General features: G+C 39.9%; 2 protein-coding genes across 3 annotated transcripts in view; one reads left to right on the top strand and one right to left on the bottom strand.

Moving 5' to 3' along the window:
- Window positions 1-16927, bottom strand: part of LOC309534038 (serine/threonine-protein phosphatase 4 regulatory subunit 1-like) — a 39546-nt gene extending 22619 nt beyond the window's left edge. Inside the window, exons 1-7 of one of the 2 annotated variants that reach the window (XM_082225887.1) lie at window positions 16906-16927; window positions 16490-16534; window positions 6925-7057; window positions 5721-5827; window positions 5226-5368; window positions 3287-3433; window positions 376-483 (exon numbers count right to left, since the gene is read on the bottom strand). In XM_082225887.1, the coding sequence (XP_082082013.1) occupies window positions 376-483; window positions 3287-3433; window positions 5226-5368; window positions 5721-5827; window positions 6925-7057; window positions 16490-16534; window positions 16906-16912 (690 nt within the window). In that variant the 5' untranslated portion in view covers window positions 16913-16927. The remainder of the gene's footprint in view (window positions 1-375; window positions 484-3286; window positions 3434-5225; window positions 5369-5720; window positions 5828-6924; window positions 7058-16489; window positions 16535-16905) is intronic. The other variant, XM_082225888.1, reaches the window with a different exon arrangement.
- Window positions 16928-16981: 54 nt separating this feature from the next.
- VAPB (VAMP associated protein B and C) overlaps window positions 16982-17275 on the top strand; it is a 78866-nt gene continuing 78572 nt past the window's right edge. Inside the window, exon 1 of the mRNA XM_082226491.1 lies at window positions 16982-16988. The gene's annotated coding sequence lies outside the window, so the exon portion shown is untranslated. The remainder of the gene's footprint in view (window positions 16989-17275) is intronic.

Genomic DNA, 17275 nt, shown 5'->3' on the forward strand with positions numbered 1-17275 from the left:
AAACCGCAAGATGAAGAGACTCACAGAACGGATTAATTTCGTCTTGCGAGGCACCACTGTATTATTTTATTGTTGTTAGCCAACCTGAGCCCGGCTTCGGCTGGGGAGGGCGGGATATAAATAAAATTTATTATTATTATTATTATTATTATTATTATTATTATTATTATTATTACATTTCACTAAAGTGGAAACTATGTTTTGGCCAATGTATGAAAAAGAAAAAGTTGCTTTTAAATGGCATACACACAGAGAGACGAGAGAAACACATTGAGTTTTACTGGTACTTACAGATGAAGATAATTTAACCTCCAAATTTGAACAGATAAATTCTAATGTAGATGCACAAATAAGTCTTAAATAATAAGCACTAACCTTCCGGACTTGAAAGAGTTTCCCATCACCACAGAGCTCACAGAATCGGGGAAGCAGCAACTGTTCAACGGTTGATTTGTTCACCATAGAAGCCATTTTGCAGATTATCTAATAGGGGAAAAATAAAAATGTTACACTGCATGAATGTTTGTACTACCTATCCCAAGACTCTTGTAAAATTATTAAATTGCCAATACCACAAAAGTTCGTTCAAATATTGTAAAGACAAGACTCCTAAACTTTGCTGGGGTTTTTTTTTAAAGTCTCAATATGTTTATAGAATATATTAAAAAGTATATGGTTATTAAAAATCACAGCTTCCTTCTCAAATGGTTCAGTCATTGTGACTGAATGCAAAGAAAGAACTTGGAGAACATTATCCTATTCTGACTTTAATGGAATTGTCAGTCCTTGAAAAAGACATATGGCATTCAGATGTTACATTGGAAATTGGCCTAAGCAACTCCCAAACAAGAAACTATAGTCTAGCTGGTAAAGTCATTTTATGGGTGAAGTGTCAGACAGCCATGGTAAAATGAAATTGCGAATGTTCACATTTTGTGGATACACAACGGATTTCTTGCAAATGATCTGAAGAACTCATTACACTTGGGAATTAGAAAATTTAAGCAACTATTTATAGTCAAGTATAAATTTAAAAGAAGCAACAATGTTATAGATTTTTGGACACCACATCAAGAAGAAACATAGCTTTAAGATAGTACCTTTAGGGGAAATTGCCAAATATTTTAATGCTGGAATTTATAACCCATTAATAGGACTATATGTGACTACTTGGAAGGATTCTATTTTCTTTCAGTTTAATTCTTTTAGCAGCTGGAAAATAAAATAACACTTTTTCCGTATTTTGACCTTTTCCTCCAAACAGTTATATTATTGGTCCATTGTGGGTTTAACTGAACTGGAATATAACAATTTTGATGGATAACAGGTTAAGATAACACCACACAGCAGTGACTTCAGAGCCAAGGAAAGAGAGTATAACATGCCCAGTTCTTCTTAAATTTCTGCAGCCCAAGAGCAACTGAAAACTAATACTGAGTCTGATATACAGTTCTTATGCAAAGAAGTGGTCTGTTTTGCGGCTGCCAGTGTCTGTTATGTTGGAACTTACTTAGACTTTTTAAATTTGACAACATATTTCAATGTGCTTTCAGAACAGCTGTGTTTTGTTGACACTAACCTAGGATTCCTCTTTTTTAAAAGGAAAGCAGGAGGAGATACGAATATTAATACTTAAAAATACTTCAAGCTCCTACAGACCCAATAGTCATGTTTGCATGTCATTGTAAGTCATAATTATGGGTTCACCTCTACTCCTGTGATGGGAGGAAACAAACTGTGGTCCATGGCATAGCATTACAGAGAAACCAGGGGTCATGATTTATTTCACTCCCAACAAACTATGATCTCCAGTTAAAGTATGCTCTTAGTTTATTAACTACAGTTTGCTGGGAGGAAAGCAAGCACAATCTCTGGTTTAGCTGTAACACTAAGCTAGAGTTGTTTTCTCACAACACCAGCTAAATTTCACTTGTGCAAGATAAGCAAGGTTTAAGGCTTACTGTGATGTGCGGATATGACCCATCTCTAGACTCTAGATCAACAATTTGCAATGGTGGGCTGTGAACTATTTGAAGGCCACAGAATATTCATGAGGGTGACACAGCAGGTGGCAAGCAGCTTGTGCTGAAAGTAATGTGTGAAAAAGGAGTTTTGTGACTCCCTAATCAGAAAGAATGATTGATAGATCCTTCCAAGAGATAAATTTTATGAGTGGGCTCTTTTAGTAAGCGATATGGAGGCAAAGAAATCGGCTCTTCTGCAGTGGCCTCATCATTGTGGAATGCCCTCCATAGGCTTTTTTTTTTAAAAGAAAGTGTGTTTTTGTGAGTTTGTTTTTAAGCTACACCTCTCAGTCAAAGGTAATTTTCAGTCCCTCTAGTATCATCAAAATTTTTCAGCCATGGGCCGGTACACTATCCCTCAGACCTTGTGGCGGGCTGGAGAAGCAGCACCATGGGGGGGGGGGGCGAGCTGAAAGAAGAGGTAAGGAGGGCTGCCGCCACTGCCACCACCACCGCTGTGCTTCGCTTGGATAGGCAGAGCGAGCTTGTCTGCGCCACTCTCTGGCCCACAGGAGCACCAGGGCGGAGGTAGCGGTGGGAAGATGAGAGGCGAGAAAGGGCTGGCTCCGTAGAGGGGCTGCATAAAATGGCGCTCACCCAGCCCAGCCCAGCCCCCTTCCTCCTCTGGGCAGGGAGAAGCCAGTAGGAGGGAGGGAGGAGGCACCACCGCGGTGTGTGTGAGGAAGGGGGGGGAAATGGCACAGCCCGATTGAACAAAATCCCCATGCCAATCCACAGACAGTCCGCGGGCCAGATCCTGAAGGCAATTGAGCCTGATCCGGCCCGCGGACCTTAGTTTGCTGACCCCTGCTCTCGTACACCTACACAGAGGCCCTCCTCATATTATCAGCTTGAGACCCAAATGCTAAAAAGGATGAGCACTCTCGTACTCAGAAAGTCCAATAAAGAGGTTCTCCTACAAGTGCCACACTTCCCCTTCCCTTATTACATTCACCTTAGAATTCACTTCACCTGTAGGGTGAGGTCAACAGGGGTTAAGCCTGGTCATGTGGCTTGTACCAACTCAAGAACATCTGGCACATCCTTTACTCCTCTCTCTCTCCTTCACTGTATCGTCACTTAAACAACAAATTTAAAACTAGACCAGTCAAGAATAAGAAGCCAATAACAAAGGTGGAATTACACCTGTATAGTCTTCAGTTATTTAACTTTGTACAAACAAGTTAAGATGGTGGATATAGGACTTTGTTCCCTACTGCAAATTTAGAAGAATTTCCAAATGAAAGACAACTGCTACTTACGTTTACAGCTTCCACTTTGTATTCATCATCACTCTCAGGAGCAGAAAGATCTAACAGGATTGGACACACTTTATTTTCAATATCATATTGACCGACGAGACCTTGTTCCAGTAGTATGAGTAGTGAATCCTGGCTTGCTTTTCTAACCTATCAATGTACAAAGGAGAAAATGAAAACCAGTAAGATAGAATTTCCCCCCAATATGCAAGAAATGTTGCAGCAGCACTGAAAATCAGAAAAGCCAATTCATGTTCTTCTGCATTTGATAACTTATCACACTGCCTTTTGTTTGTAAAAGTATTATTATAAGGGCACTGTGTAAAAGGTCATCTCAGATTCAACTGAATCTAGCTCACACAGAATACATGTAATCACCAGAGTTACATCCATACACTAGAGCTGCTAGATAAGTTTTCCTGCTAACCAGAAAGATTGCTTATTGTGGCCTTCACACATGCTCATTTGGATATATTAAATTGGAAATGTTCAGGAACAGTCATTTCCTGAACAGTTATTAAATGATAACCTCCAAACTCACATCTGTCTTAGATTTGCACGCTTACTTTAAAGAATATATCAGAGCTAGATATGACCTCCTTCCTATGCTAATTATTATTATTATTATTATTATTATTTGTTTGTTTTGTTTCTCTACCGCTTTATATTTAAAAAAAAAACTCAAAGCAGTTTACAGCATATTAAAACATCAATAAAACAATCAAGAATCAAACATTTCTGAAGAAAGCCAAAAACCAAGTGTACAGTCAAAGCAACAAAATTAACAGAAAATTAAAATGTTATCTTAAAGATTTCAAAATAAAACATTGCAAAAGAGGTCAACTACAGAATACATATTTAACACAAACAAAGTTAACAAAAAAAATTAAGAGCTTTTGTCACATCATCACTTAATTTAAGATGGTAGAAAAAAGCTATTATCTTGGGTAGGAGATGTAACCAATCTAATGCAAGAACCTGAATGTGACTCAAGGAAAATAACAAGAGTACAGGACTAAAATTGGGGGTTTCCTCACTTATCTGTATAACTGTTATTTATTATTATGGCAACAACCTTAAATCAATCCACCCTAGAACTATCTCATATACTCTAATGATATAAACAAGCCTCTTACTCTCATCTGCAGAAACAGCTACCACCTGAGAAGGAGTTCCAACTTGCTAATATATTTAATACTGTGCCAATTGCACTGACTGCCTATTTGTTTCTCAGCTCAATTTAAAGTGGTGGTTTTGACATTTAAATCCCTAAATAGTTTGGAATCAGCTCCCATGTGAACCTCCTTGGGTTCTGAGATTATCCTTGGAGGCCCTGCTCTATTGCCTACCACCAAGCAGACTAGCAGATACCAGACACAGGGCCTTTTCACTGACAGCCCCATTTCTTTATAATTCTCTTTAAGCAGACATTGAAAACTGTATTGGTTTTGTTTAGCATTTTATTGATTTTTTTTTTAAATGTAAGCATAACACAAAATTATGCCTTCGTTTATGAGAAGAAGCCACAGCAAGTCTTGGGCTAGTGCGCTCTCCTTCCATTGCACAGAAAGGATGAGCTCAGAAACTTTAACTTTTGTTTTCGATTAACGGCAATCCAAACTCTGAACTATTGTTTATTGAAACAAACTAGCTTCATAAACTATTTTTTGAAGCTGGCTTGTTTCAACAAACCATAGTTAAGATTAACCACAGTTTGTCCAGGTTTGGATGTCACAATAAATTATTTAATCTAAAACAAAAGCTAAAGCTTTCAAACTGCTCCTCACTGCTATAGTGGAGGATGCCAGGGGAGCGTATGAGACTAAGGCTCACCACAGCTCATTCTTGTTAAATCACAGTTTGCCACTGTCTAATTAAGGGTCTCCAATTGAAGGCATTGTTATTACACTGGATAACAATCTTAAGTCCAGATTTTTTTTACCTGGTTATTTGGATCTGTGAGATATCTCACCACAATAGGCATAAGGTATTCAGAAAAGGAGGTAGGAAAGTTTGGTCTACTCTCCTGTAGAAAAATAGCAATGGGTGGTATCTGCTCCATTAATTCTGTCCGTACAGTAGGCTCTGGGGATTTAGAGAGTAAAGTAACAATATTAGTTGATTTGAAGGTGGTAAACATATGCATTCAATGAACAGAATGTCATGCATTTGAATATAGCAACTTCTATATAAGCAGCAAAATCTTTTGGAATTACAGAACTTAATAGTGGCACAGGACAATAAATTCATTTTTAGCAAAGTGAACTAAAGAACATACAGAAGCTCATAGATTCAATCCAGCTATCTTCAAGTAGAGCTCTGAGAGTTTCCAGTTCACAACTCCAGAGAGCCACTGGCAGTCTAAACCTGGCTGATCTAGATGGACCATGAAACAACCACATGCAATTGTATATCAAGAAAGAACTGGAACTCTCACCTGTATCTTCAGCCAGTCGGACCACTATTGCCATTACTGTCAAGTAATCTTCTTCATTGTGACTGAAATCTCGAAAGACATCAAGTAGACCCCTGGCAATGATTTGCCTGTAAAGGCAATGTTTTTAAAAATAAGAAGAAGAAATATGTAACCCAAGCATTGTGAGCAATATAAAACAGGGGAATCTGATCAGTTCCATGTGTGGGTGGTCTACTGACGTAAGGTGACTTTTTAAATATTTACAATGTAATGGCAACATAGTACAGCTTGGAGATTTACATAACAGAAGCAAAAGTTGGCCACAATGTTCACTGTTCAGAAAAATATGAAAACATGTCATAGGGTTGTACTAAGTATAACCTATAATTACGTCTTAAAACATCTTGTTGTGGCTGGTGCTTTGCTCTGGTACTACTGGAGTTTGGAGAATGGTAGGGTTACCATATGTCTGGGCAGAAATCGCTTAAAGAAAAAAAAAAAAAGCTCAGCAACTTTGTGTCTGGATTTTCACTTTTTGAAATATGGCAACCCTAGAGAATGAGAATGTGGCTTCATTCACTGCATCTTCCCCTTTGCCATGATTCCCTTCTCCGCATCTGGCCCACCCTGACCAGAGAAAACATTTGAAGCTACACTGTTCAAAAAGCTAAACAAATTATACCAAGGGATCAGAGTTCAAATTGCATGAGTGCCAGAGGGGTACATCCGCTTAGCTATTTTTTAAAAAAGAAGGCTATTGGTTGGTGGGCACAACGTACCAAGATAGCAGAAGTCCGGGGGGGGGGGGAGAGGCGTTTATGGATTTAATTAAGGTTTTACCTCCCCACCTATCTGAAGGTTTTTTCTTTACAATCAAGCAGTGCATACAATTTACAAAGTAAATAAAAAGCAAATGACAGGGAAACAGCTAAAAAGAGGAAATTAAAAGGAAGAGAATGAAGTCAGACTGGGATGTGGAGAAAGAAAAATTGTTTGAGGACAGCATTTGATTTGGTGGCAGAAGCTTGCTACCCCATTCTAAGAATGTGGGGAGTTCAACCTACTGAACAGAAACACTGAATATACTACATTAATACAACACAATATTATTCTTAAAAATATATGTGATTAAATCCTATAATAAGAATATTACCTGCACTGAACATCTATGAAAAGGAGAGAGAAATGAACATGACAACATTTGCATAATTATTTGCACTGTTACCTGTTAAATATATTATCACTAAAAGCATATTTTTCCAGACGTCCAAGCGGAGCCAAGTTATCCTGTCCTGGAATGTCCAAGAATGCAGTTATCCTCATGCTATCACAATCTGGTCCATAGTCTTCAAACCCAACTTGAAGGGAAGAAAAGTAGCATGTAAGCAACGAAAAAATAAGTTATCAGCATCAAATTATCAGCACCAAATATTTCTAGTGGGGAAACCTTAAGTCTTTAAATCTAATCCACAAAAAATAACAAGGTTGCCAATTTTCACAACCTTTGGCACTTCTTAAAGCCTAAACTAATGAGATTTGTGATAAAACTTTTAAGGAATTCACATGCTCTTATTAGTGTAGAGACTGGCTTGGTAAGACTGGAATGAACTTGGAAATAAAGGGGTCAACATGCAATTTGGGATTCTCTAAAGTCAGACAGTTGGAAAAGTTGTTCAGTGAGGCACTAAAAGATATATACATTTTCAGTTACTAATATACCGATACCATAATATCCTCCTGATTTATCTTATTACATCTGTTTTATATCTTTATTTGGACCAAACATATCCAAAGCTTCTTCACAGTGTTTGAAACTCTCATTATTCTAGGCACATTTTGTGACAGGGAATTTCATTAGCACAAACAGTTTCTGAGCTCTTGGTGCAGTACTGTGCCTTAGATTTAAGATTAAAACTGCAGAGTGGAAGGAATTGAGGACCTTTTTCTGCCCTCCCACTACCAGTTACTCTCTGAAAACTGGAGAAGAAACCTCTTAAAAATATTAGGGGGGTGGGAAGGGGAAGGACTAAACTATGTGAAAAATGAACATAATATTTTAGTTGCAGTTCATTCATTTTCAGCTTTGCATTCTTTTTAATAAAAAAGCACGCCTAGACATTCCGTTGTTGCTCCCATAACCTAGGTTTAAGGTGCCATTTAGCTCCTAGCTTTCATATCTCGGCTTCTAACACTGCTTATTCATGAACACCGATTTACAAATCAGATTTGAACTATAACAGCTAAGAACAGTATTTGCATAGCACTTTTTGACTGTTCGGTGGAGTTTATATATAACCTCAGCTATCCTTACAATAAACCTGTAAGAAAAGGCAGAATTTTTATTTCCATACAGCAGGTGTGGACTGGAGATAATGGTTTGCATAAGGCACCATAATAAACTCCTGGCTAAAGTGAAATTTGACCCAGGAATTTATCTGATCACATTTTTGGCTATCACATCCTCACTTAAAGGATCCTCTGTCTGACCAGTATATTTCTGTCTGAGAAACTCCCCTACTCAAGAAAACTTGTGATTATTTATTTATTTCCAAAGAAGCTTAAGAAAGATACAAACAAAGCAATAAACGGGGGGGGGGGAGAGATCAAACACACAATTTCAAAATCCACAACTAATGCAAAAAATAAAATAAAAAATGCTTTGGCCAATACAAACTAAATAGCAAACATTGAAAACCTGTGTAAAATAAATGGTCAGAAGCCAACTAAATGATGGAAGAGAGGAAGCCTGATACATCTAATCAGTGAGGGCATTCCCAAATTTCGGTGCCACCACTGAAAAGGCCTTGCTCTTTATACCACCCAAACCTCAATTAATAATGGGATAGGGAACAGGGCATCTGAAGCTGGTCAGGCAGTTGCATTTGGGAAAAGCTTCAAGCTGACATTTTTAACAATAAGTTTCTGCTTGCTGGTCTCCATATTTAAAATTTGTTTGTAACCGATCAACCACTACCCTCTTGTATAACTTAGTTTGCTTATTGTAATTGCATTAGAAGTTTTCACAAAGGCAAATGTCATGATTCTTGCTTTGATTTATGGGTAGGGGAGGGAAGACTGTCAATTGAAGTATGGAATGGAGGGGAAGGGTGTGTTTCCTGCTGCTATTGAAATGATTATTACTTAAACATCTCTATTGCGTATGACCAAAAAAAAGGTGCACATTGCAAAAGGCAAAACTAGCCAATTATACGTGGTTAACTATGCAATAAATAAGGTGCTTGTTTTGTCATCTCTGGAGAGTTAAAAATGAGTTCCAGATGCAGATGTACCAGCCAGTGTGCTCTATTGCAATTCCCAAACAAGAGGGATATGCTATGCTGTTTGGAATGTATGAGTATGTCTGCCTATGCATTCTCTCACAATGGCAGACAGATAAGAATACTTAGATGCAATGGAAAGGTTTCAGATCTTTAAAGATATACATCTGTTAGGTGATATACAAAGGCTGCAACTGGTTACAAAATGAGGAACTGAACTATTTAAATACAACTCCCAGATTAGGCCAAGAAACAGTGTTAGATAACGAAAATATTTCCCACACCTACCTCATGTTTTAACTAGCTGCACACAATTAATGCCTTGAAACTAACCTAAGAAGTTGGAAACCAATTTTACCCAACCCAATTTCTTATTTTAAATAGGAGCCAACAGGATGGGTGGACCAGATGAGTAAGAGATCTGAAAGCCAGAAATGTATGTTGTATGTGAGAGAAGCCAATACAATCACTAGAGATAGGTATGATATAGCCACTGCAATGTGATTTTTAAAAAAGGAAAGATAATGAGTCACCTTTTTCAAAGCAGGCACAAAGTGGAAAAGCTGTTAGTTGGCAAAATTATGAAGGAAAAGCAGAGATTTTGCCATAATGTCTCAGGACAAAGGAGTGAAATGCAGTAGCTAAGCATCTTTGCAAACTATGTTGCCAAAATGGCTGATCAAGGCGAAAGCTACCTTAGATGTTAATTTTCCTTAAAGAAAGAATGGAGAAATCTGGGTGTGGGGAGGAGAGAACAGGCATATGTCGCATCTGAAAAACCAGAATCTAACATACAAATCCTGCAGAACTGTTTTGGTTTCCCCTGCCACCCTTCAGTACTGAAGGCTTGCCAAAACTATGTACCGGTACCTCCATGCAGCTAGGGGAAGCGCCTCTGGAAGCAAAGAGCAAATGCAACCAGCAACAGCAATCTGCTGAAAACAGCAGAGCTGTGTACCTCTCCTGCCTACATTCTAACTTTTTTCTCTTTCACTCTAGGAAAGGAAATACAGAAGTGGGTAAACACAGCTGTCTTTGCAGCCATTCTTTCTCACCTTGTAGAAAATGAGCATATGGTAGCACTCCAGACCAGGGGCAGTTTCAATCCATCTCTAAGGGAAGATGCCTTAGTACTTCACTGTGCTGCTACAGCTGCTGTCTACAAATACTTATTTATTAAATATGTGAAAACATGTATATCCCACCTTTTAGCCCCTCACTGCCAAATTGCAAAAAAAGAAATAAAAAGAGTAATATTGGTGAACATCTGGGAACCTTGTGACAAATGCAATCCCATTTTAGGATAGCTCCCCCCCCCCAGGTCCTAGGCATTAAGCAAAAGGTGAGGAAATTTTCCCAGCCTTCTATGCAATCTTCTGGGGCCCACATGCTAGTAGTGAGTACAGCCGGAAGCAAAAGTGGATGGAACAACTTTGTGCAGTAAATCTGTTTCTGTACACACTCACACATTCTGCTCTATCCTCCAAGAAGTATTACCAGAGTTCAGGGATAAAGGTAAAGGGTAAAGGGACCACTGACCATTAGGTCTAGTCGTGGCCAACTCTGGGGTTGCGGCGCTCATCTTGCTTTATTGGCCGAGGGAGCCGGCGTACAGCTTCCGAGTCATGTGGCCAGCATGACCGCTTGTTCTGCTTCTGGCGAACCAGAACAGCGCACGGAAACGCTGTTTACCTTCCCGCCTGAGCGGTACCTATTTATCTACTTGCACTTTGACGTGCTTTCAAACTGCTAGGTTGGCAGGAGCAGGGACCGAGCAACGGGAGCTCACCGCGTCGCGGGTATTCGAACCGCCGACCTTCTGATCGGCAAGTCCTAGGCTCTGTGGTTTAACCCACAGTGCTACCCGCTCCTAGTTAAAAACTCCCAAGGAGGGTCCACAGCAGGACTAATGAGGTGCATGGCTTGGGAGAGACCCAAGGGACAAGCAGAGGGCCCTCAAGGGGCATATTTGGCACCCAGGCCTGAGGTTCTTCTTCCCTTCTCTACATGTCTAGTCAGGAGTAAGTCCAATTGAGTTGAATGGGACTTACTCCCAGGTAATTGGGTATATGACTGCAGCCCAAGAAAGGAAATTAGCCTGCTTTTGTTACTAACATCTGATAAAGTAAGCTGGAATCATGCAAAAGAGGGCAGGCGCTCCAAGAGGAAACAGCAGTACAGTGCTGCCTGTATCAATCCCATGCTCCACAATACTGACCACAACTTAATTGAAATGCAAGCAAAGCACAGGTGAAAGCAGCCAGAAACAAGGAAAAATAAAACAAACATTAAGCCAGTGGAAGCTGCAGGTAAAGCAGGAAGGTCCCAAGGGTGGGTTATAACAATGTAAAAATACAAGATTGTAAACCGTTTTAACTGATTTTAAATCAGAAGAATATCAACCTTTGACAATTTCCCTTTTACTAAAATGAATTTGTGCAACCTTTTTAAAATACTGGCTGAATGATGGTAACATTTACAAATATGACAGATATGCAGGAACAAGACGCATTAGAGCAAAATAAGAACTGTAATGAACTGAGTGCTCTCTTGAGATAAAAAAATCTTTCCTGCCCCAATTCTATACAGTCTTATCTGGGAGTAAGCCGAACTGAATACAGTGGGACATACTGTATTTCAGAATAAATGTGCACATGATTGCACTGCATGACTTTTTTTGAGACATCTGGAACCAGTCAGAAAGAAAGTTCATTTTTGTGTATTTAGAAGTAAACAAATTAGTAATCTTGTTACTATCTTGTATTTTTATGCTGTGATCTGGCCTCAGATCTACAGATGAAGGGTGGTATACAAATTTAATTAATAATAGTATAATCATCATCATCATCATCATCTTGTCCACTGAGCCCTGCAACAAAGAGATACCCAAACTGTTACTGGCATGCAGAAGTGTAAATTCTTCCACTGAACATTATAGCAACTTGTGGCTTCACTGCACAGCCACCATAACAAAGGTCATACAAGCTGGTTCTTATGCTGAGCAGAAAACAAATTTGTACCAGTAAATTGGAACTATAAAAAGCTCAAATAGTTCCTACACACATGCATATGCTATATGGATTTGACTGCTTTGTGACCGTGCCACATAATCATGAAATTAAAAAGACACCCATTAGTCATGCAGTTCAAAACCATATCTCCTAAAAACACATAGTGTTTTTGTCACAAAAATGAATAAACAGGATCTATAAATAAAACTGATGCCCTCAAGTCATAAGCACTGCATGGATACAGAACATATATATGTATGCATTGCCAGGGTATTATGCAGAAAATCCAACACAAGATTTAAAGCCTAGATATATCTTTAAAAGAGAAAGCACCCCCTTTTTCTTACAAATGAAAAGCTTTTTACCTTATCTTGGTTAACATTTGGTAGAACCTTCAGAAGCTTCAAGGGCTGTGTCAGTCCATCCCTTCCCTAAAGCATCCACAGCCCATGTCTAGCAAATCTGAACTCAATAGGTGGCAAGTAAGTGACCTCCTAGTCTCAATTCTCAATATGGCAATAGGGGACCCATTTCAGGGTTTTTGCTTATACAGTACACTCAATGGTCAGTTACCTGTAGTTCTCATCTAGCTACAAATCCATCTAACTGTACATCAGCTAATCCAGATTTTACCAGTTTGCCAGCAAGAGTATCATATTGGGCTTCATTGAAAACCTTGCTAATATTTCATCCACAGCATTCCCTTGTCTAGCAAGCTAGTAACAATTTTTATTTTTATTTTTTAAAAAGCTTGGTATGTTGTGACGGATTCTTGAGAAACCCCTGGTAGTGTTTTGTAATCATAGCAACCAAATGTTAGCAGACTAACTACTTAAATGATTCACTCAGGAACCTTTTCAGGTATCAATGTCACACTGTCTAGTCAGCAGTTGCCTGCATCCTTCACACATCCCACCTTGAAGATGGGAACATTTGTCTGCTTTCAATCTCATGGAACTTCACCTGTTCTCCAAGAATTTCCCAAAATTGCAAACAGAGATTCCGAGATTGCATTTAGAAGTTCTTTCAGTATCCATCTAATAAAGTTACAAACTGATGTTACAAACAAATGATAGGTTCTTTTTAGCACTTCAAATTTGATGGCTGTGGCACATTGAAGTCAATTTTTTGACTGTAACTGGGGGATATAATTTCTATTGAAACAAACACGAGCCAGGATTTCTACTATTTTTACTTTTCAAGTCACAAGACTCTCATGAAAATAGCTAGAGTTGGCAGCTTTTCTGCTGTAAGTAAGTATGTCAATATAAATGGAAACAAGAAGAATCAAAAAATAATTTCACAATCAAGTTCTCCTTCCAAATGACTAAGAGCTGGCAATTTTGGACAAGAAAACAAGCACATTAAAAAGAAATTAAGGAATTATGAAGTTGCAAGGGACCCCAAGGTTTATCTAGGGCAACTTCCTGCAATGGTGAAAACGATACAGAATGCAATCCAATACATACAAAAAGTAAAGATAGCCATAAAGGTAAAGGGACCCCTGACCATTAGGTCCAGTCGTGACCGACTCTGCGGTTGTGGCACTCATCTCGCTTTATTGTCCGAGGGAGCCGGCGTACAGCTTCCAGGTCACGTGGCCAGAATGACTAAGCCGCTTCTGGCGAACCAGAGCAGCACACGGAAACACCGTTTACCTTCCCACCGGAGTGGTACCTATTTATCTACTGGCACTTTGACATGCTTTCAAACTGCTAGGTTGGCAGGAGCAGGGACCGAGCGACGGGAGCTCACCCCGTCACGGGGATTCGAATCGCCGACCTTCTGATCAGCAAGTCCTAGGCTCTGTGGTTTAACCCACAGTGCCACCATGCTGGCCTACAAAACAAGTTCCAAAATCTTTATTAGGCAAAACCAAAATATCACAAAATAGTGTGCTGTCTTTCAAGTTCTCTATAACTCTTCATCAGGCTCGATGATAAACCAGGGCAGTTGGGGGCTGGCAGAGTTGGTTGCTATCTTTTAAGATGGAATCTGGAAATTTTATTATCAGCTATCACAGATACCTTGACTTTTTGTGAGACTTGAAAGATACTTAATGTAGTCACTCTAAAACGACTCATACTGTCCAAAGTGGCTGAGGCAACCCAGTCATATGGGTGGGGTACAAATAATAAAATTATTATTACTGTATTACCACAAATATGAGATTCCCCAAGAGAACGTCCCCTCTAAATGCTAGGTAAAGCTACTTAATTTGGCTTGTGATGACTTTTTATCTAGCACACCACCAAACATTAATTTTCAGCTCTGCTAATGTACAATTGCCAAATTTCTCTTGATCCCCATTTTCTACCTATGTGTTTGGCCTAAGGATGGAGACAGACCTCAGTAACAGCAATTTTTTGTAGTTCCAGCGATAGGGGTCAACCATCACCATCTTGTTCCCAGTAGGGCTTCATACTCTATACATACCTACCTAGCACTTAAGCAGTCTTATTTCAATATTTGCTACCTTCTCCCCTATCTAAGACCAGATGTAGGCACAAGGGGTGGAATCAATGTGGCACGTAACTGATTACTTCCTCATCTAAAACTCACACAATTAATTGATTAACAATTTTAATAGAGCGACAGCACATATGGCTCAAGACTCAAATTGCATGCAGTGGAAATACTGTCATTTGAAAGCATCATATTGCATGACAAACGTAAAATGCATGAATGTTACAATGCGATAATTAAAGGTCATAGTCACCTCAACAAATCTGACTCTAAAACGACTCATAAAGAGTGGATTCTCACATAACTACCATCAAGTAGAAACTATAGCTTTTATTATCCTAAGGAGCTGAGGACTGAGTGCTTGGGGCATTCAACATTTTATCCCCACAGCAACCCTATGAGGTAGCCTTAGATGAAGGACTTGACATTAAATTTCCTGACAGCCAAAATTTGACACCATGTCTTCCTAGTCATGTAATGAAGCAGCTCAGTACATGACTTTCCCACATACTGTAATGTGTATTATTTCCATACCAAAGCTGCCTAGAGACTACCCATGTGCTGACCAGCTCTCATGTAAGAATCAGTTATTAGGGAACATTAGCATTAAACTTCTAGCCTGTCCTGTGTGCTTTTTTAAAATGCTAGAAATGCTCCTAGTCCTGGAGGGTTTGCAGATTACCATTATTCATTACCTCTGTCAAGTTTCAGTACCAGGAAGTCAATTTCTTTTCATTTCATTTTATTATTTATACTCTGCCCAACTGTCTGGGTTGCCCCAGCCACACTGGATGGTCAATGAGTTATGTTTAGGAAGTTTTTCATCCCCTTTGGTCCCTGCTTTTGTACAGCATACAGGAAAGCTTTCCAGAATTCAGCATGATCAATAAGGAAGCTCAAGGACTAGCTATTTCTGAACAAAAGTCATGTGCAAATGGAAACAAAGTGAACAATGCAAAGCTCAGAGCTATCTGCACATGCATCCTTGTATCACGTCTGCTGATTTACCTAAGCAATAAGTGTCCTTACAAAAATCTAGACTATACATTGCCCAACTGAGGTTTCTGCAAAACAAGATGGAACAAAGCTATGCTAGGTTTGCATTCACCAAAGAACAGCTCCTTCAAATGACAGCTGCAGCTGGATGTTTTCTTCTAATATTTTTCCTACTGCATAATTTTTTTCTGTCAGGCATTTTACAATGCTAACATATCCAGGTGAGCACACAGCTTTGTTTTCTTAAATACACCAATGATGTTGCTTATTTGGCACATGATAAGCTTATGCTGACCTGAATGAATGTGTTTCCACCCCCCCCCCATGTCATCTGGAAATCCTAATATGTTCACAATCACCACCATACACACTAAATGCTAAATATTTTAACAGAGTATGCTAAAAATAAAATAAAATTCTGAGTCATTTGTTTCCATGAACAGCAAAAACAACAACCACCAACTCCACTTTTTAACCAGCCATTAAAAGGGGGGAGGGGAGGCTGCATCTCCTCCCCTATCAATATTCTGCCAAACTCTCACCATGTCTTAAATATATGCATATATTTAAAAATATTCTTTAACAGCCTTATAATTAAAGCAAAAAATAAAATAAAAATCTGCATCTCCTCTGAGTGGTCAGAACAAAACAGAAACACACTTGACAGTCTACCTGTCAGAACTACTACATTGTCTCCGCCAATGTGGTCTAGCCAAGGCACTTACTTCGGATCGTAGTAAGCAGAATCAAATCAAAGCTCCCTATTTTAAAATGCATTTTATTCTTTCTTCTAAAAATAACAAATCCCCTTAACGGTGAAAGCCGGGGGTTGGAAGTGGGGGTGTCCCAGGGGCCGGGAAATCACCATCTTTGCCATCCTTTCCCCCCCCCCATACCCATAATCTTGGGAAGGACGTGAGGAGGAAGATAAGGGACCTTTCAAAAGGAAGATAATAAAAATACGTGGCGATTTCATTCCTACTCCCCCCCCCTTTTCTTAAAAAAAAACAACCAAAATGAAAACAGTTACCGTACTCACAATCATCTAAGTCATCCTGCAAATCCACAAAATACAAAGGGATCCCTACAAACAAAAACAAAAGAGAGAGATGGAGAAAGAGAGAGAAGAAAGAAAGAGAGAGAGAGAGAGAAGACACAGGGGGTTGGTGCGTTTTCTTTCCCTTGGAGAGGAGTCGGAAATATATATATATATACATTTTAAAAATAAATAAATATACACGATCATCATCATCCGCAAACAAGCCAGCAAAAGAGGGCCGACGCTTGCGCCGCGCTTAAGCACCCTCTGATGTGTGTTTTTAAGGAAAAAAGACAAGGCACACGACAATAATAATAATAAGAAGAATAATAATTTAAAAAACGACATAAACCAGAGAGAGCCCTTGCGCGCCTCACACCCCGCACGAAGGAGCAGCAGGAGCGAAAGCCACTTACCGGCCATTTTGAAATGGTCCTGGGCGAGGAGGAGGGAGGAGAGCGGCCGAGGAGGGAGAGGAGGGACCGGGCCGAGGAGGAGGAGCAGCAGCAGCGGCGGCCCGACGCCCCGCCGCCTCAGAGCTCCAGCCTGACCCGCCACTGAACCAGCGCGGCGCCCCGGGCCCACCTCAGCCCCAGGCCCCAAGCCCCGCCGCCAGCCCCACACAGCGGCTCCCCCGCCGGTGCCCCTTTCGCCCCGGGGGGCAGAACAGCGAGAGAGGCGGTGTGGGGAGGCGTGACAGCCCAGGCCCCCTTCTCCTCCTTCCCCCCCCCCCGTGTCGCCGAAAGGGGTGGGGAGTCTGGGTCAGGTGATTGTCAATGGGCCGTC

The sequence above is a fragment of the Podarcis vaucheri genome (assembly GCF_965113315.1).
Source record: "Podarcis vaucheri genome assembly, chromosome: 6".
NCBI classification, from domain to species: Eukaryota; Metazoa; Chordata; class Lepidosauria; order Squamata; family Lacertidae; genus Podarcis; species Podarcis vaucheri.